Below are 20,326 nucleotides of genomic sequence, written 5' to 3'. Positions count from 1 at the left end.
TGTCATTCCTGGGATCATGCATGGACACAGCAATCATCAGACAGGTTCCTCAGCTGAGGTGAATATTTTGAAAGAAGCATTTTCTACTCTGCTTTTAGCAGTTTGTTCTAGAGGCTGGAGGAGATGGCTGTGCCTGTGGACCTGAACGCCAGGACCGTGTGGGCATTCCACTCACCACCTGAGTCTCCCCATCAGGAAAGTGTGGAGTAAGGTGTCCTAATCTTTAACCTCAGGTGTGTTTGACAGCTGACTTAGGTGTGGATATGGTTGGAAAACCCAAAGTCTGACATGTAAACTGTGTCAGCCCAATTCCACGCCCTTGAAACCTGACTGCAATGAGTGACCTCTCTGTCACCATCACAGTCCCAGCACAGAGAGGCCTCTTCACAATCAAGCCTGCAGAAGTTAATGGAGGAATTGTACATATTTAGAAATCACCCTAACAGCAGCTGGTTTAACCTCCTCTGTCACAACACAATGCCAGCTCTTGATACTTCCCAGAAGCCACTGCTTGAAAGATTGCCAGAGGCCCTGTCAGAGATGTCTAGCAGTGACACTGCTTCTGACCTGTTTGAAGTAGTGTGAATGTGGATTCCACCCAAACTTGCCCAGTTTCAGACTGAGTAGAAGTTGAAGCTGAACTTGAAGTAGAACTGTGCTGAACTTGAAGCTCAAACTACCACTTTGCTTTAGCAAATTTACTTCTCCATAGCAGATATAATTTCAGGATCTGTCTTTTTCTCGTTTTAAATGCTTCATTCAATCTATGTCGCCCATCACTCTGGTATCCAAACACTAATAAATATAAATACTATTTATGTGACAACAGTTTGGAAAACTACAAAAAAAAACCAGGCACATGCATTCAGATCTCAAGTTAAAAGCAAATTCAGTCTTTGGAAAAAAACCCAACCAAACAAACCTAATATAAGAGAAACAAATGAAAGATTTCCTAATGAAATTTATTCAAGAAAATTACCCTATTGACCTGATAATATTAAATTTTTCAAATGTTATTATATTTAATAATGTATTTCCTCAGAGTCACAGCACTGAAAAGCATAAAGTAAATATCAGAAGCCACTGGACTTGTGCTGTTAGAGAATAACAGACATCTGCATATATATATATATACACACACATGCTAACATTAGCAGCGATCATTTGCAAATAAAAATGCAGATCCAGATACCTTGTGGATTTCTAAAATATACTTAATGACTTTATTTGGAAACAAGACAGTAAAGAGGAGAGGAGGGAAAAGAATTGGGATTTAGTGGTCCAGAATTCTAGTTGTAGTTTCTGCAGAAATATTTTGTGTCATCTGGGTCGAGGAAAAGACACAGTGAGTGGCAGCAGATAACAGCTACAGAGGAAGCTTCACTGCTCTGTGTGAAGACCCCAGTTTTTCTCTACCAGGGGCAGTACTGCCAGAGAAAGAGAAACAGTTTGTCTTTTAAATTCTGCTTTCAAGAGCCTCTTCAAGGTGAAGTGGTGAGGTGGCTGGTGGCTTGAAGAGAGAAGCAAGAAATGGAAAAAGACTGGAGTTTAGATTAAGTATAGTGCTGCCATAGAAACTATCCAGGCCAGCTGAAGAGACAGTATTTATTTTGTACAGTTAATTGGCTGATAGAGATTTTTTTTAAAACTGGGCCAAATGCTGAAGAGTCAGTGGCAGTTCTCCAAACAGAGCACTTTTTATACTGGAAAAGGAAAAGCAAGAAAAACCCTGTCACCTTTCTCTTACTGTCCATGCAGAAAACAGGGTCAAAATGGAAGTCAATGGGAGATTTGCTGTTGGTTTTGCTGGGCCAGACACCACCCCAGATATTTGCTTTTCTGCTTTCAGACAGGTACATTTGACTATCACCAATCAGCTGCCCTCTATTAGTGTTTTTTTTTTTTTTTCTAGTGTTTTCCAGTCTTCATGGCTATGTCTGTATTAGGGAATTTTTGCTAAAGTTTCTCAGCATTGCTACTGCCTGTCCAGCACCAATCCGAGGTTATATCAGTGCTGATCTCTTTAGCTGTTTGTATCTGCCACTGTATTAAACATTGTGCTACATAACTGTGCACAGTGCTAGGCAATGTCACGTATTTTTTTGTTTCAGAGTAGCATCTGTACCTAGTTTCATTAACTTTATTTACCTTTTAGTAAGCTTGACTGTGACTTAAACCGCTCAGAGCTCTTAGCTCTGGTGGACCTCAAACTGGTCTTAAAAGATCTTTCAGTGCTAATGACATAAGACAGATGGACAAAATTGGCTGGGGTAAATCACTGCTGCCATCTTATTTCTCTGTATGAAACACAAAGTGTACAGATGTACTGCAGTAGAGGACTTTTTAAAGTCACAACAGTTGTTTTTACACTAATTACAAAATAATTGGCTTGGATAAAGAACATACAGGTTCTGTATCCTTTGCACCAATAAAACTTGCCCTGTTGTTCCAGGATTTCCTCTAAGCTCTCCCAGTTTTGAGTGACATGAAAAATTCTGATTGATCTCAAGGGTTTGTTAACTTTAAAACCTAATGAATAGTATTTTAATGTCAGCTTTGTTAAATTATTAATTATTAATTTTGGTAGCAGAAGCAGTTATTTTGTTCATCTGTCAGTGTTTCAAACAGATGTAAATATTTGGCTGCAGGGCCATTGTGGCTACTGATTACTGCCAAGTGAAGCAGTAGATCATGTTCTCCCAAAACATCTCTAATAACCCCCAGAAAAGAAGAACAAGTCCAGACCGAAGTTCTTGCCTAGCTGATGCTCTCCTAAAGCTCAGGCTGCTTTTGTTTCTTCCAGATTCACAAACTCTTCATCAATCTCTTTTACAACAGCCCAAAATCTGCCACTCTCTTGACCTCTGTGCATTTCAACTTTTACGTGGAAGTTCCAAACCCAGACACAGTATATTGACAGTCAGACAAACAGCTGATAATAACAGCCAAACATGTGAAGGGCAAACATAAAAACCTCAGAAAAGCAAATGGCTTCTCTACAGTGCAGAGGATACTAAATCCTCTAGAATCTAATATCTATACCAGGCCACTTTTGTTGATTGGAGCTTCTAGTAACCAGACTGTCACAGTGTATTTTATAAGCTTTAGGGTACAAGTAACAGCAAACAGAGATCAGTTGGTTTTGAGCTGCCTTCAGTTTGTCCCCAGACTCCTGACCAGTGACAACTCAAAAAAGTGTGCAGTTTTCCAGAGGGAATTAACTGAACTAATGACATTACAGGAATAGCCTTTGTATCACGTCAAACATGACGAAGTTGTAATTTTTTTGGAATCAGTATTGGGAAGAGTAGATAGAAAGTACCCCAACCTGCACAGGCATTTTCTGAAGTTAGCCACACTCTTCTGGAGAGAGCTCGTCTAGCTCTTCATCCCAGCTAGCCCACAGAAGCAAGTAGGTTTCTCAAAGAGAGATGGGAAAGGGAAACCAGCTCACTCAGCATTTCCCTAAGGGATGGACACTGTGGCACACTAAAGTTTCACAGACTTCCAAAGCTTCTAGTTTCTACTACTGCTTGGAGCTACACTCTGTATCTTTGAAAGCGTGCTTTGGTTTCTTGAATAAACAGGACCCACATATAATCTACTGAACAGATCAAGTCCAAACTTCAGCTATTATCAAGATCAATAATCTCTAAAATTCAGATTCCATATCTTCCCCTGAACATGAGTTCAGAATTCTTTGGAGGGCTCAGTTGCCCGTGTTGAGGAATTATTTGTGGAGAGACATGTTTGTGAATTTCCCTGAGGAAAGGCAAACCTACATTTCCTACGTGGAACAGACACTGTAAACCAGCACATCAGACAACCATGGAGATCTGGGGGACCTGGAGGTCTCATTGTCATCTGTACAAACCTGCTTTTGCCTGCACTGGCTGCAGGCACTCCAGTTACCTCTCTGATGGGCTGTTTTGCCCCTGAGGTCTGCTGCCAAGCAGTCCCACTCTCTGTCCTCAGCTGTTCTCTTAGAAGCCCACCTCAGTGAAGGTCCAAATCCATGCTAAGGAAATTTCAGAACAGACTTTACAATCTCACAGGCTTTAGGATGTCATTCATCTGTCTCTGATTTAACAAATACAATTTCTATGAAGTTCAGATGCTTGTCTCTTTAAATTAAAAAGGTTACAGCACTTCTTGAGGTATCAATTCATAAGTATTCTGAAAGCAAGTCACAGGCTAAGAATGCCAGAATCTGTCTCCTCATAACTTCACTTCCACTTTTATCACCCTGGAAGAATCCCAAACACCAACCAAAATGTGCTAACACTGAAGGAGGTTCAAAGCTAAAAGCTGACACATCTATAATGGTATTTAAGGTTCCTTCCCACCTGAACCATGCTTTCTTTTCTAGAGCTGCTGAATACTGAAAGCCCACATTTACTTGGAGAGGGGGCCTCAGCCCCTCTGCAAGGTGAGTGGTTATCATCTACATGCACATGTGTCTGAAAAGCAGATCTGACCTAAGGGGGTTTATAGAATAGAACACCTACTAAAGCAACAAGAGAGAAAAACTTAAGTTTCAAAGATCTACTTCAGGATCCTAAACCATTCTTCTTATTATAGCTCTGGGATTTAGAATAAAACATACAATTAAACTTAGGAAACAAAATAGCAAAAATTAAACTGCTTTGCAGTTCAGATTGATTATGGAAATATATAGTTCAGTTTATGGATGTCAACAGAGTAACAGCAGTTAGCAGTGACAGTGACGTGGTTTAATCTGTCTTAATGGCGTCTTCAATATTCAGAAATCTGGCCAAATTGATCATTCAGCTCATACTGGATAAAAAGAGGCAATAGCCATTTGTGGCCACATTCTACCCTCATCACTCCTGACAGTGCTCCCAGCTTATTTAAAACAACATTCAGCCCGCACATTGGTTTCCCTTGTGGCTTAATTCTCATTATTCACTGAACTCCTTTTTACCAGAAACTGACTGAAGAGCCAGATTCTGAGCTCATTGTTTGGTTTTTTGCTGACTGCAATGAACAGCCTTCTCAGTTTCCAAGCCCAGCATTTCTATACACTCCAAACAGAACCACCAACTAGCAAAATAGAAGCAGGTCAGGGATGGGGAGGCAGGATGAGTGAAAAGAGTGTGCACGTGCTTTTCAGAAAGAACGAGACTGAAAACTAATAAAAGACTTGCTCATAGCCTGTAGCAACAAGTGAAATCAATCCAGAATGGGAGAAGTGTGTCCCAAAACAGAAAAAAAAAGTAAACAAATAACACCACCACATGGATGTATATTTCTCAGCTTGACATAAATGAGCTTAAATAGTGTTACTACACCAACTTGAAAAATCATTGTTTTTCACAAAAGAAATGAGAACCATGAACACTGATGCCAGTAAACAGTTTTCAGTCACAAGAGGTTGATGCTGATGAAAAAAGCACAGATCCTCTCTCTCTGCTCCTCTGTCTTGGTTTTCCTGATGGGTCAAGACAGCTTAATTTGCCAGTGGCTCACTGGAAATGACTGTTGTGAGAATCACAGACCTCGCTGTTCTGAGGCTGAGCTCCTGAGCTGAGTGCCACCTATGCCCTCCCCATCTCAGACTGGTTTGAATCAGAGTGTAGAGTAGAAGTCTGATTACCTTATCAAGGCTTCCTGGTGACCCCTGGATCTGTGCCAACATGATGTCTCCAGTCCTCCCTAATTGGTTTCTCCTGACTTTACACTGCCAAGTGTCCTACACCATGACGTGGCAAGAGGCTCACTGAGACACTCACACACTGTACTTGTGGCTGTGAGTGCAGCTGGTCCCCACACTGAAGCTACCCCTCAGAGCTGATTTAGCCATGGAAGGTTATCACCCTAGGATTTTGGATTAAGATGATGCAGTGTTTTGCAATCTGTGGGACACTTAGGTCTCTAGGTCTGTATGGCACTTCTGGAAAACCCAGAAAATCACTCAGATTTCCTGTCAGTAGACTCAAAATTGCACTTAAAGGGCTTCAATTAAAAATTGTTAGAGGATAGCAAAACTGGCATGAGCTAGAGCATATGATCAGTTCTGATTTAGCCTTCAAATGACTGAAAATATAATATATGCCTTCATTAATTGCTCCAATCATTAATTAAACTGCTTGGTGAAACATGGACCTTAAACCTAGCTGGAACACTGGATATTATTCTGGATTAATCCAGTCCATTAAAGAGCCTATCAGGATCTTTTTCACATGAGCAAGTTGCCTTTTAACATTTTCTTGGGCAAACATGACAGAATTTTCTTTGCTTTCTCATTGCATAGAAAGTTGCCCACACAAATAATTCTGATACCTTTTCCCTGGCATCTTCTGGAGATCAGAAAAACCCATTGTACTGGGTAACCACATATAGATACAATCCCTGCTTTTAGGGGCCTTGCCCAAAAAATGGTCCCTAATCAGCTGCATGGCTTTGACGTCAACATTGTTACTTATGGGTTTAGTCAGGAACTACTCCATATGCAAAGAAGCCCCATGAAAACAAGTTATGAAGAATTCTTGGCAGCCTTGACTGTTTGTGTTTCTGATTTCTTATGTTTCTGACTGCGGAATGCCATATGGAACATCCTCATTATACATTCTCACCACCCTAAATCTGCAGGTGGATGTTTCTCGTGTCAGCACCACAGAACCAAATGCTACACTGGCCACCATGGCATGTATGTCACCACTGACTCTGTCTGACTTCTGTCTCTTCCTTGCCTTTCTCAATAAGGAGAAAAGCAAGTGGTATTTACTGCAATGTCAGTGTCAAGAAACTAGAAGAAGCCTAGATAATGGACAGGTTCTTGCACAGGACAGGTTCTACATCATCAAGAGCCATCTTTGCTCCCAACCAGGAGTCTTACAGTCAGACAGGTGCAACCATGTCTACACACCACTGCACCTGACCCAGTAAATCCAGCTTGTGTGGAAAGCCAGGTCCAATCCCTAGGCCACAAGGGAAGTCGTCCTTAGGAACAGAGCAATCAAAAGTTGTGAAGCTCCTAAAAATTACATTTTTTTTCAGAATAGCCACTTGGCTACATTGTATTTATTGCATTTCCATCTTTCTTGACATATTAAAACAAACGTTCTTTATTGCTTGTGTTATGAAGTATCCTGTAGTACACATACAAGGTGAGAAATATAGCTGAGTTAGCATCACAACATCAACTTTAATATCGATAGATTCCTAAGGTTTCTTTATTGGTTGATGATTATTTGGGGTTTTTTTCTCTTTTGGTGGGCAGCAGTACTGTTTTTTACACTTAGTCACTTTCTTTCAGCTGAGTGCATTTTGTATTAAAAATTGTTTGTCTATTTATTCTTTTTCATGAATTCTGTTTTTTCCCAGTCCTGTGGTAGCTACTTGGCTTGGTGTTTATTTCACGTAGCAGAAAATACCTAGCACAGAAATGCAAAGGCAGCCTGACAGCAAGCTCCTCTTTGGGCACGTTGACATCATCCTCCTCTCTGAGCTCTAATTCAACTTTCAACACAATGCCTAAAACCGCAGAGCCTCTGGGCACAAAAGATGAACACGAGAGTACACTTGTGCATTCTGTTGCCCTGTAAGCAAATTGCCTTGTTAATGAGGAATCAGTCAAATAATGGGTTTGATAAGCTGTGTTTAGATTAGGTAAGGTAAAGCACAGAAGTGGGTTTTTTTGTGTATCACAGACAGCGGCACATCTGTTCTCAGTTCAGGGCTATGGAAGTCATTGACTGATTCTTCAACATCTCTCACAAGAAAAGACAAGATAAGACTATTTCAAGTCTAAGAACAATTTTTGGGAAAAAAAATGAGGAAGCTAGGAGTTTTTAACTTCACTGAGAGGCCAAACTGGAGCTGCACTTTGCAAAGTGCATACCTCATAAAAGGTAACTCCTGTTTTTAGTTGCCTGGCTATATTTACATAGACTATGCCTGCAAAGAGGAGAGGAGAATGTCACTGCCTTCATGATATAAAAAAGAAACTCTGTGGGTATGTGCATGCAAAGAATGTTTGTGGGGTGAACGTTGCTTCCCCTGCTCACAAAGATAACAAATGAGTGCCTGCAGACAGAGAACCCCTGCAGACTGGATAACATGCTGTGAACTGCTGCTTCGTGCTGTCCTGTCCCAGTGGTCACACACGTAATGATTTGTATCTGAACTGTCCCCCACTAAGTAGCAAGCTAACCAACAGCCTCTTTATTTCTGAATGCTCAAACCCACAACATTGGTTTGTCTGTCTGAGCTCTGCATTTCAGCAGCCGTGAGCTGATGGAAGAGAGGAGGGAATAGGCATCCATATTTCTACAGTTTTCTTTTCCAAGCTAAATAGCTTGGATGAAAGAAGAGGCAACATAACTGAATCACTCAGACAATCTGTTCTTTCAACCAGTGGGGTGGGGAGGTTAAAAGATTTTTTACAAATAAAGTATTAAAAAAAAGCAAGTATTAGTTTATGTTTTTGACAGGAAGGCTGTAATTGTGCTCTGCTCTGTTCTGCACAAAATACTAAAATATGGAAATTTAATGTTATCTGTCTTTCTCTTGTAAAACTAGTACATTCTCTTCTTATCATTACGTCTCATCTGGTACATTATTCAAACTCATGCCAAAGTATTCAACCTCTTGAGCTATCATATAAACAAAAACAATGTGAAGAAGCTCATCATAAACACCACAAAAACTTGCTTCTTGGCCTTTGCTTTGGCTGGCTGAGCTTGGCTTTGACAGGGCAAAGAGCACATCAAACCTGCTTGACCAGCTCCTCATTGAGACACAATCTGAAGGTAGACCTGTCTTCCACAGGCAGCTCTTTGTGTTTCTCAGCAGCACATTTTCAGTAGCTGTGGCTGCACCTGGGTGAAGTGATGGGACTCAAGTCTCTGTGATGAAGCCATCAGCCAGTGCTGTCCTGTCTGCTGGGCATAAGAGAACTACCTGTGCTGGAGACCCAAAGTCTATTTTTTGCTGCTTTTGAACTTCCCTCGTTCTGACAGAAGAATGGTTTGGTGTTGGCACACGTGGTGAATCAGCTTCAGGGCTGTTATAACCTTCAGTAGTTGGGGACAGCCTGCCAGACACTGCTGAATCAAGCCAAAGGGAGTGGTTGGCAGCAGTCCTCACCCCACTCACTCTTTCACTGACTTCACATGCTCTACAGTTATGCCATGGACAGTGGAAAGTGGTTGCATAAAATCTGTGCCTGTAGGGAACTTTCTATTTCACAGAAAGATCCATATAATCACCAGATTTCTATTCCATAGTGACAGGACAGGAAAAGGATCTCATCTAAGCTGTTTAGGATAATTTGTTTTCAATAGATGAAGGAAAAAACCCAGCCATTCTCTTTGTCTTTTAAAAAGTGGTCATTTCTTTAATGCAGTTGACCTCAGGGTTTCACTGCTGCAGGGACTGTAATCTGAATGAGAAATATGCTGCTCTCAAGATTTGAGTCTAAGCAGAACTCTTCCTTGATAAACTAAGCTTCGTAAAATCCACCATACTGCTGTGTTTAACAGAGCCAGGAGCTAGCTATTAGTTTTCTTTTTATTTTGTTCTCTTTCAATAGTCTATTTAGAGCACAGCATGCTGAAAAACCAGGACTGGGTCCCCAGCAGATAGTAGTGCTGGCTGTATTCTGCCTCTCACACACACAATCCTTACAGCAATCAGCACGAAACGCATCATGTTAAATCCCTCATTTCTTTAGCATAAGATGAAGTCTCTCCTTCTCTCATATTACCATTCTGGTCTGTCAGGTATGTGAGGTTTTTCTAGGCAACAGGTGTTTTTTGAAATAAAATACAACCTTCCTTTCAGCTCAGTATGTGAAAGAGACAGCAGCTGCAAGTATAATGCTGAGGACACATGGTCTATAAGACACCCAGAAGAAAAATATTCCTTGTTCCACTTGTTAAGGTAAAGCACAGATGTTGCTTCAGTGATAAGCATGAGCATAAGGCAGCCACAGTCTGCTTCATGTTGTAAATTCAGAATCTAAGATTTCAGAATATTTAGTAGGCTGCAATGAGACTCACCCGTTTCTTTATGTAAGGGAAAGTTGTTTATGTCTAATCTCATAGTCCTGACAAATATTCCTCACCACAGTTTGTGTTACACTATCATCAACAATATGCTAGGGACTATCCACAGACTTGGCAGATAAATTACTAATAATCTTTTATATGTACTTAGTTATGAGTATCAAATAGTGACAAATGCATAAATTAATATACTTACTGGTTTAAACATTTACAGCTAGTGTATATTAAAAAGGTTTTAGTCATTTAGCATGTTAAATGTGAATTTTTTTACCCTGCTTAGTGTTGATACTAAGGCTATTTCTGTATCTCTCAGGTCTAGACTGTTGAGAAATCAACTGTAAAATAATGGTGTCTAATGAATGCAATGACCCAAGCTAGAACCCATCCTTTCCAGGGAGCAATGCTCTGCTCAGATAGGTTGATAATTATCCCCTCTCTCTTTTATTAATTTTCTCCTAATTTCTTTTAAGAACAAAGTACATACACTGTAGCTAATAATATAACTGTGAAGATGAAAAGGCTTTTTCAAATAAAAAGGAAGTGCAGCATTTCCTCACAAACACAAAGATCCTCTAGAATTGCCTGATCTTTGTACTCCCTCCAGTTTTTTAGGCCTAACTAGGTCAGAAGCTGCCTCACCAACAGAACGCGTAACGCTGTGGAGAAAACACAGTTCACAGAATAAGCCCAGAGCTCTCACTCTGTGAGTATGCTGGTTACTTTGCCTGTCTTGCAAAATATTTATGCTGGCCTTGCAGCATAAGTCCCAGTAGCTTGAAGGACTGCATGCTTTTCTGGCTACAGAATATTCTTGCTGAGAATATGTATTTGGCATACTATGGTCTGCAACCTTTGGTACTGTAGAAGGGGTGCAGTCTCTTCTTATGAATCCATACAGCCTTTTGCCCTTCCTGAACCAAATGTCCTCTGTGTGTTACACCAGGTTGTTACTACTACAAGAACTAGTAATTCAGAGTCTCTTAAGAATCTCTTAAGATTCTGCCCTACTTAGCCATCAAAGCCCACCACACAGATTCCAAGACTTGTACGCTTCTATCATGTACAGAAAATCTGAGTAAATACTCACATGTGTCTTCACATCACCTTCAAGAATCTTGCTGTACCTGAGAAACTCAGCAACACTTCCATTCAGCAGCCTGTCAAAGGCTTCAACATAGGGTGCTATGCCTGTGGAAGAAGAGCAGTCCATTAGAAGGGGTTCATAAAGCACATAATGTGTAGGATATTCCTTTGTAACAGGTGGAGGAGAAATGCCATAGAAACAGGGAAACTGCTGTAACTTAATTTCTGATGTACTAATTGATCTGTGAAATCAGTGAAAAAGGATGGATAATGATTTTTTTCCTAGCTCGAAAGAAGAAACCTCTGCTCTTGATAGAACTTGGCTAGGAACATGAAGGGAATTTACTCAGTATAATGTAGTGGGGAAGCCTCTCTTGTCTTCAAATAACAGGTGTTAAAATAAACATTTCTCAGTCCTTCAAAGGCCTAATGGCCTGATCATAGAATCATAGAGTGGTTTGGGTTGGAAGGCATCTTAAAGATCATCTAGGTCCAACACCCCCTGTCATGGGCAGGGACACTTCCCACTAGACCAGGTTGCTCAAAGCCCCATCCAACCTGGCCTTGGTTGCTGATAAGCATGATTGTCTTAACACAATTCTACTGTTGCTCATGAGACAAATTTATCCTCTAAAGAGAACCTGCACTGTACTGAACAACTATTTTTATACCATCCACCCATTCCTGAATATCTTTTTACTGTTTAGTGGCTTTCAATATCAAGCATTTCAATTTCCAATAAGATAGAGTCTTTAGGATGGATTGACAGTGGATTTACACAGTGAGATCTGGCTTTGTAATCTCCTTTTTTTGTCGTCTGACCTTGCAAAACTGTCACTGGATAAAGAAAGCTCAAACAAGTCTTCTACCTGCCACATCCCATTGACTATATGTTATACATTCTATCTGGGGAATTAAAATGCTATTTTCTATATGGTGTACACAACAGTTTCCTGATAAAGTGGACAACCAGAAAATGCAGATGAGACTTGGTTTCTTAGGCACCTGGCTTCTCAATGGATTTTGAGGTACATTTTAAGACAGCAAAAGTAATCTTTCCTTGGGTGCTTTCCAGCCCAGCCTTTACTCCCTGACATATCCTCATGTCTTGCCTACGCCTCAGAACCTTTGCCAGGTCCAGCTTGAGTGATGCACGTGTGAATTTATGGCATCTGTAGGACCTGAGAGACCAAAGTGAAAATTCTTCCCAGCCTCTCTCCCTCATTAATGAAGCCTGAAGATTGCTCTGAAGAGGTACCACGCCTTCCCCAGAGAGTTTGGTTTAACCTTTTGGCACTACATGACAATTGTGTCCAAATTCATAATCTTGAAAGCCCTCTGTATTCCACAATAGTCATCTGGCTCCTTGACAGAAAAAAAAGAAAGGCTCTAGCAATTGGAGTTTGCAATGGCTTGTGTGAAAAAAAAAAAGTGGTTAGCCAGCTAGGCAGGATTTCAAGGCTCTTTTTGTTCTCTTGATGTCACTCACCTTTAATTCTGAGGAATTTCTGGGCTTTCTTCCATATTAAGTGTTTGTGTGTAAACCCCTCAAATGACCTAGTGTACAAAAGGCTTTAGTTGTGGAGATGCTTTCCAAAGCCCATTTATGTTCTTTGTCAAAATCTGTGTATGTCTCCAAGAGAATGATTGCAACCTTTCACTTCAGAGCTGAGTGTTAAATCGTTCGCCAAAGGGCAATTGTCCTGGGCAAAACTAGAAAGCAACTATGCCATTTTTTACTGTTCAATCCAGCCAACTCCCAGGAGCTTTTACTAGAACTTGCTGTGGGCTGTGCAGAGCAATTGTATGATTTGTTTGCAATCCTGCCCTTGTAATGCCATTTAGGAGAACAGTAAAGGTGCAGTTCTCCCATCCTGCTTGTTATTTTGTTGTTTCTGAAATAGTATTAATTGAAAAGTCAAGGTTGTTTTTTCTAATAATTCTTATTATGGGATGGTCTTTTAGGGGAGGGGATCATGGTAGAAGAAAGCAATGTATCTCCATTTCCACCAGAGACTTAAAGAAGGTCACACCCTGGCTCAGTGTCAGTTTTAAAGGAGAAAAAAGAAAAAGAGACCTGCTCTGTAAGACCATCCTCTCTGCAGTTGTTGTGGAGGTTATGTGAACCTCTGCAGAAGCACAGGCACACAGAATGGTGTTGGTGGCATGATGTCTGTATGGGTCACCCGAGCTGAAGAACTGGTACAGTCTTTCCTAACTTCACCAGCAAAGGCTAATTCCTGAGTCCTTGTGGGAGATAGCTCTGCCTGGAGACGTGGTGCAGGCTGGCAAGTGTCCAATGGTGCTGCTCAGGCCAGCTTCTACCTGCAGTCTCCTACTGCCTGTGGCTTATTTCACTCCAAAAAGGTTTGCCAGCTGGTCTCTTCCAGGGATCTGTTGGGGTTTTAAGGCTCTGCTTCCCTGGGGGGTGAATCTTCTCACCTGACTGAGCTCCTAGGTTAGACCAGGGATACAGCAATTTTCATGGAGTTCATCTCCTGTTCTGAAAGCAGCTTTGGTTCTGCACTACTGAGCTCTGGATTAATACAGAGATATTTTTAAAATGTACACTTCCTACTGGTGATTGATTTATTTGTCAGTTTGCCCACGGATGGTGTCCATGACTTTGCTGTGGTTTACAGGTTGCCTAGGTTTTCTCTGGACTGTGAGCATTTCATTCCTGAAGCTTGCTGTGAGTGGCTAACCCACCTGCCAAGGAAGCCTGATGGAAGATGCTCCCTTCCTGCCAGAGGAACAGGCTGCCTCAGTCAGCTGCTCCACAGCAGCTGCCAGCGTGTGGGCCCATGGCACACGCGGCTGCGGGGAAGGTCCCTCACACGTGTTGGTGGGTAAGGACTGGCACACGGGGACAATAAAGCAGCTGACATACCCTGACTTGCTTCTGTGTCAGTGGGGAAGCTGCCTGCAGCCTTCTGCTTATTCTGCAGCTTCTGTACAGCAGCTGAGTCCATGCTGGGATGTGTTCTTCTCTGGGGAATGCAGAAAAGGGCCCAGGAATACAAAAAGCAAAGGACATGAAGCTAATAAAGGGATATATGCTGGGGTTCTGAGTGAAAAGAAAAAGCTCTAGAGAAAAGAAAAGGACACTTCATTCATATTACAGCTGTCACATTGATAAGGCTATTCACCCTGCAAATTTCAGAAACAATAATAAAATTAAGGAGTGGAAATAAGATTTGATGATATCTGGTTTCCTAGCTCACGAGAGGCAGGGAACTACTGGAGAGAGTCCAGTGGAGGCTACAAAGATGATTAGGAGACTGGAGCATCTCTGTGAGGAGGAAAGGCTGAGAGCCCTGGAGCTGTTCAGCCTGGAGAAGACTGAGAGGGCATCTAATCATAGAATGGCTTTGTTTGAAAGGAACCCTAGAAATCATCTAATCCATCTTCCCATGTCAGCGGTGCCCAGTGATAGGACAAGGGGCAACAGGCACACACGGGAACCCAGGAGGCTCCACCTAAACATAAGGAGAAATTTCCTTCCTGTGAGGCTGACAGAGCCCTGGAAGAGGCTGCCCAGAGAGGTTGTGGAGTCTCCTCCCCTGGAGAGATTCCAAACCTGCCTGGATGTGATCCTGAGCATCCTGCTCTGGGCGACCCTGCTGGAGCAGGGGGGGGTGGACAAGATGACCTCCAGAGGTCCCTTCCAATCCTGACCATTCTGGCATTCTGTGATTCTGTGACATGATGTGAATAAATGAAGATAGACTTTTTTTTCTGTGTATTCTCCAATACAGTGCTTTGGAGATCCACTTGAGAAGGGATAGACTAGAAATAACAAAAGGTGGCCATGGATGTGTGGCAGCCCTAAGTGAGCAAATCCTTATGAATAAACCCATACTTGATTAAGGACAATTAAATGAAGTAGGTCTACACTGTGAAACTCAGAGATATGATGGCAAATAAACTCCATGTTTCTATTACTGACTTCTTGAAGAATATTTATGCTGTAAATTTTGGGGATGTCTCATTTCTTCTGCTAATTGGGCTTAAGCAGACATTTTCATTTGGTGAATCATCTACAACAATATAAATGCTAAAATGGAAAGCAATAAAACTTGAATTATGGACAGTATATTTAAGAGACTAGTCAAATCTTGCATTTTCTAGGCTATATTAATTTAGAATTATGCATATGACTAAGCTTATCACATGGCAGTTCTAAATTAATTTTTTAAAATACCATTTCCTTTTGATACAGAATTCATAAGGAGTGGGATTGCACTCTTTCTTAGACAAATACATGCTCTACTTGAAATTTTTTAATAACAGAGAGATGGTACTTCAAAAAACCAGACTTACTTCCATTGACTCCATTGATGGCATCACACTCCATTCCAGCAGATCGGTGTGGATCTGAAAATAATGACTCGAGTCGAGTCACTGCTTTCTCCAGTCTCTCCATCAAACCATGAGTCTCTGCCATGCTGAAAGAAATCAGGAAGGACAGAAACAGTGTTAGACCCCTCTGAGTAAAGCCCGGGCTTCACTTTGTGCAGTTCTGTTCATCTTGTGGCTTTCTCTTTTATCAGCTTTTATGGCAAAACTGGTATTGTGTAAGTGTTGCTTTTCTGGCATGGAAGCAGCTGCAGCGAGGCAGCCGACAGCCCGTAACGCTGCCTTGTCCACACAGAGCCTGGGCAGTACTTGGCACTGGGCTTCCACTGTAAACAGCAGATTCAAACCACTGCTAACATTGCTTTGGACAGCCTGTACCTGGAAAATTCATGACAAATATACGTCTATGCTCCAAATCAGATATTGAGACGTCTGAAATATTTATCAATGTAGTTGGTAAAAACTTATGCCTACAAAGATTTGCATCAGCCATTTACAGAGGCAAAAATACAGACCAAATGAATACTGACTGAAAGCCAGACTGTAAATGTATACCTCCTGAGCTTTGAAAAGGTACATTCTGAAATTTGCCTCAGTCTTTTCTGCTTTGTAGTTAGACTCAGTCACTTTATTGAGGACCACACAAGAAGTCAAGAAGATCTTCTGTTTGTTTTTCTGATACGATTTCCCATCACTGAATTTTTTTCTTATGAAAGCACCTGATGTGAATCAGTGTCTCTCAAGCTTTTCAAATCAAGCACTAATTAACCTTTGAAAACTAAAAAAGAATTAAAAAATTCAGGGGCCTGCTTGTGCAGTACTGCTACAGTGCTTTTGATTTAAGATTAAATAGAACTTAGGTTAAATTTTTAACAACTCACACATTATTTCTTTCCTCACAATGTGATTATCTGCTTCCTTACACGGGAGGAAGTGTAGGCACTGGCAGTTTTGGATACTGGCCAATGCCAGGGAACATGGTGCTATATACACCTCAGACTGAGAAGTGGTTATATAAGCAAAGACAAAACTATGTTTAAATCTCTTATTTAATGGAAGAGGCTTAATGTACATGCTCCTCACCAAAGGTTGTGCTAGTATTTTACAGATATTAAAGAGAGCAGATTCCAATAAACTGTGCAATACTACACAACACTTAGAACCAAACCAACACTGCTTCAGTGTCCCCATACCCAGGGGAGAATGCCTAAATATTATAATGAAAAAGTAGCCTTAAATGAAAGGTTCTACAGATTAATAATTCTTATGAGTAAAAAGAGTAATAGTATTTTTATTTCTGAAATTTAAGAGTGAGAGAAGATTAGCTCCTAGGATGGTGGAAACACAGGCAGAGCTCTCCTGCTGAGTCATTCTGCCTGTCAGACAAGGTGGGACCTTCAAACTTAACCCTATAAATATAATGAGCTTTGTGTCTAACCTAAAAATGAAGCAGATTTTACAGTGAGAAACCCTCAGGAGAACCATTCTCATGAGAAAGTTTTGCCTGGAATTTATGGGGTTTTCCTATTTACACTAAATAGAAAAGTAAACCCCCCAAAGAGGATGACAAAGTGTATGCATATAAACACTGTCAAAATTCAGAGGGGATTTCTTTGCTTATACTGAAAATGGACACCATTCTGTTTGAAAAATCAATTTATTTCTCAAAAAAAGCACCTTAACTTTTTCTAAGGTTACAAGTATCTTGGCAGAATGAGATGAAGGTATCAGGACAGCTTCTGAAATGTTCAGACTTTTGGAAGAATCTTAAACCTTTTCTTGTCACTGTTAATCCTCAGAAATATTATGGACACTTTCTTTCCACGTTTTACCCTGCTACATAAAAGCTTAAAGCGGTGTCTGTTTCAGAAGTTTTATTTTAAACCAGTTTAAAGTCAGGTTGGTCTAACACAGCTTACTAACAGTCAACTCATTTCATCAGTATTTTAACATGTATTTCCAGTATAGCTCCTGTTTGTCTTTATTTGAAGACACAGTCTGGTAAGGTTTGGTTTGGTTTGGTTTGGTTTGGTTTGGTTTGGTTTTTTTCATCTGCTTTAAAATTTACCTTGATGACATGTACAAATTTCTTTGGATGAGCTGTTACTAACCACCCTTTAGCTATTGATCAGCATTGATCAGATCCCTTTTCAGTTTTCTCTTCTCCAGGCTGAGCAGCCCCAGGGCTCTCAGCCTTTCCTGCTCACAGAGATGCTCCAGTCCCCAGATGTTTCCAGCAGCAATGCAGTCTTTAGCTCAGTATTTTTATTTTTTCATCTTTTGCTTCACAGCTTTGTTCTATTCCCATTAGCTGGAGAACTACAATGTTTTTCTTCCAAAAGCAGGTATCACCAGGGAGGCAATCACAGAATAAATTGTTACAGTCTTTTCAGACAGTAGTAGGAACAATTTTTACCATAAAATTAGGGATGCCAACTTTTTATTGTTTTATAGGGAATGCTATATTTGAGGACTTGTCAGTCATTCTGTTCACACTGAACCTACCTGTGTGCTTATATATTCATGACTACATGGTATTTTTGTCTAGACTTACACACATCCATGCCAGTACACTTTTGCCACTGCTGTATATAACTCTGCAAGAGCAGATCAGTTGTACATAGAATAACCTCCCATTTACACTTTGCTTTACAATCAGCTGACAAAGTGTCTATCTCACAAACAAGACTGGGATCAGTATTACTGTTCCCAAGTGCAGACTCCACTGAGCAGTAGCATGACAACTCTCTTCCTCTGTTCTCAATCTAACCATTGACATCTTTGCCTACATTTAGGGATTCACGTATTTGGCTCATATTATGACAACCTTCAGCATTTTTTTTGCCTATATTCAGCTGTTCATCAGCTTACTTATTCCACACTGCACTCCATGTGGTCAAACCAACACCACAGAGCCCCAGCTCAACAGGAGTCAGAACACAAGCAATACAGCTTGACTCTGAAGATACTGCCTGTGCTACAGCATCAGAGCTTATATTATAAATAAATAATAAGACTGGTCTACCTACAATGCCAAGTAAAACCTCTGCATGTTAGTGAGAAGTAAAGACTATGTAAATATGTCTATGGGATGCTTCCACTCCCATAAAGCATATTTTTACATCAAGGCAGATTCTCTATCTCATCTCTGCTAGGATTTTAATTAAAGCTTTGATCTTTAAGTGGATTATAGAATCATAGAGTCATTAAGGTTGGAAAAGACCTCCAAGATCATCAAGCTCAACCCTCAACCCAACACTACCATGGCCACTAAACCATGTCCTGAAGTGCCATGCCTACACATTTTTTGAACCCCTCCAGGGATGGTGACCCCACCACCTCCCTGGGCAGCCTGGGCCAATGCCTCACCACTCTTCCAGGAATGAAATACTTCCTATTAGGCAACCTAAACATCTTCTAGTGCAACTTAAGCCCATTTCCTCTCATAGGAAATGGTGCTTCTCATAGTTGAAACAGTGCTTGAACTCCCATGTAATCCTGTATCCACTTGCTCTCTTGGTGGAGAAGTACATTGTCCTTCACTGAAAATAAGGTCAACTAAGAGCTAGGGAAGGTGTTAAGCAACATCTACTGACAACCATTTAAATGCTGACATTGTTAACTGTCTCTTGTGCACAAAATAATAAGAGGGAGGATCCTCAGATCTGCCCTGTTTACTGTTAGTGATACCTTTTTTAAAGCATGTGGTAATACTACCATCTGTCATATCTTCCCCAAAAGAAGCGACAGCAAAACCAGGTAGAACATGCTGAAGATCACAAAGCAGATCTTTTTTATAGACAGGCCTTGGGAGATCATGACTTTTCTCCCCAATTTGACAGCTGTCTCAAAGCACCATTGACCTATTATCAAAGATAAAAATACCCTTGTTTGTAAACTAAAATTCCCAGACATACCCATCCCAAAGATCAGCCAAACTGGAAGCCAAATCACACAGGTGCTGTTCCTGTTGCCCTCGTACATGATTTACACCACAGGACCATACTGCTCTCTCTCAAGAAGAAACAAGCTGGAACAAGCCCACAGGGAAAATCAGTATAGTAGCATGAGGGGGAGAAATAAACATATGATGACTTATCAGGCATGTAAAAATGGCAGTTTTGAATACAGGAATGATGCTACCCTGTAAAGCATGAGATTATTCTGACAAACATCAGCAAGAGATAGGATAATGGTTTGGTTTTCTTCCTGGCACTCTTTTCATGTAGAAGAGAAAGAAGCAACTTGTTAATTTATTTGTTTGGGGTTTTGTTTTTCCCCTAAGTACCAGTCCTTCCAAACCCACCAGGCATCTGAAAAATTAAGCCATCTCTCACTCATGCTTATCATCTGAGATGCTACAGGTCAGATTTTGCTTTTCCTCCATGCCAAAAAAGGGCAGATGTCTAAGACCGAATACAGGCAGCAATGTGGCATTTTGACTGTATCTAACATTCCTACACTGCTTGGAAAATCACAGTCTTATTGAAAGCATAGCAGCCTGCACATGTGCTTCCTCTCATAGTCTTTTAATGAATTGCTACTGAGATATGAAATAAAATACACAAAACCCTAGGCTGCCAGCTGGTACTATCAGAGAGCCAGTCATGAATGTTTCACACATCCAGAGTACTCTGTCTTCTAAGAGTTCTTCTGTACAATATATATGGAGAGAGGGGAAATGTGTATGCACGTTCCTCAACTTCTCCTGAAATTACAAAAGCATTTCATGGCACTTCATTTCTTAAGAAAAAATCCCCACATACAACCCCCACTCAAATGTATGTACCAACCCCAAGCTGTGTTGAGTGGAGACTTTTTGCCACCTTTGGCATCACATCCGAATTCCTGCT

At 40.9% G+C, this 20,326-nt stretch overlaps 1 protein-coding gene across 1 annotated transcript in view; it reads right to left on the bottom strand.

The window, feature by feature from the left end:
• Window positions 1-15,561, bottom strand: part of LOC103775948 (adenylyl cyclase-associated protein 2-like) — a gene marked incomplete at its 3' end in the record, with an annotated part of 30,918 nt that extends 15,357 nt beyond the window's left edge. The window contains exons 1-2 of the mRNA XM_008943424.1: window positions 15,438-15,561; window positions 11,119-11,219 (exon numbers count right to left, since the gene is read on the bottom strand). Coding sequence (XP_008941672.1) covers window positions 11,119-11,219; window positions 15,438-15,561 — 225 coding nt within the window. The remainder of the gene's footprint in view (window positions 1-11,118; window positions 11,220-15,437) is intronic.
• Between the last annotated feature and the right edge of the window lie 4,765 nt (window positions 15,562-20,326).

The sequence above is a fragment of the Merops nubicus genome, unplaced genomic scaffold, assembly GCF_000691845.1.
Source record: "Merops nubicus isolate BGI_N331 unplaced genomic scaffold, ASM69184v1 scaffold12377, whole genome shotgun sequence".
Classification (NCBI taxonomy): domain Eukaryota; kingdom Metazoa; phylum Chordata; class Aves; order Coraciiformes; family Meropidae; genus Merops; species Merops nubicus.
The sequence above is the reverse complement of the archived record's forward strand: the minus strand, read 5'-3'. Positions and strand labels throughout refer to the sequence as shown.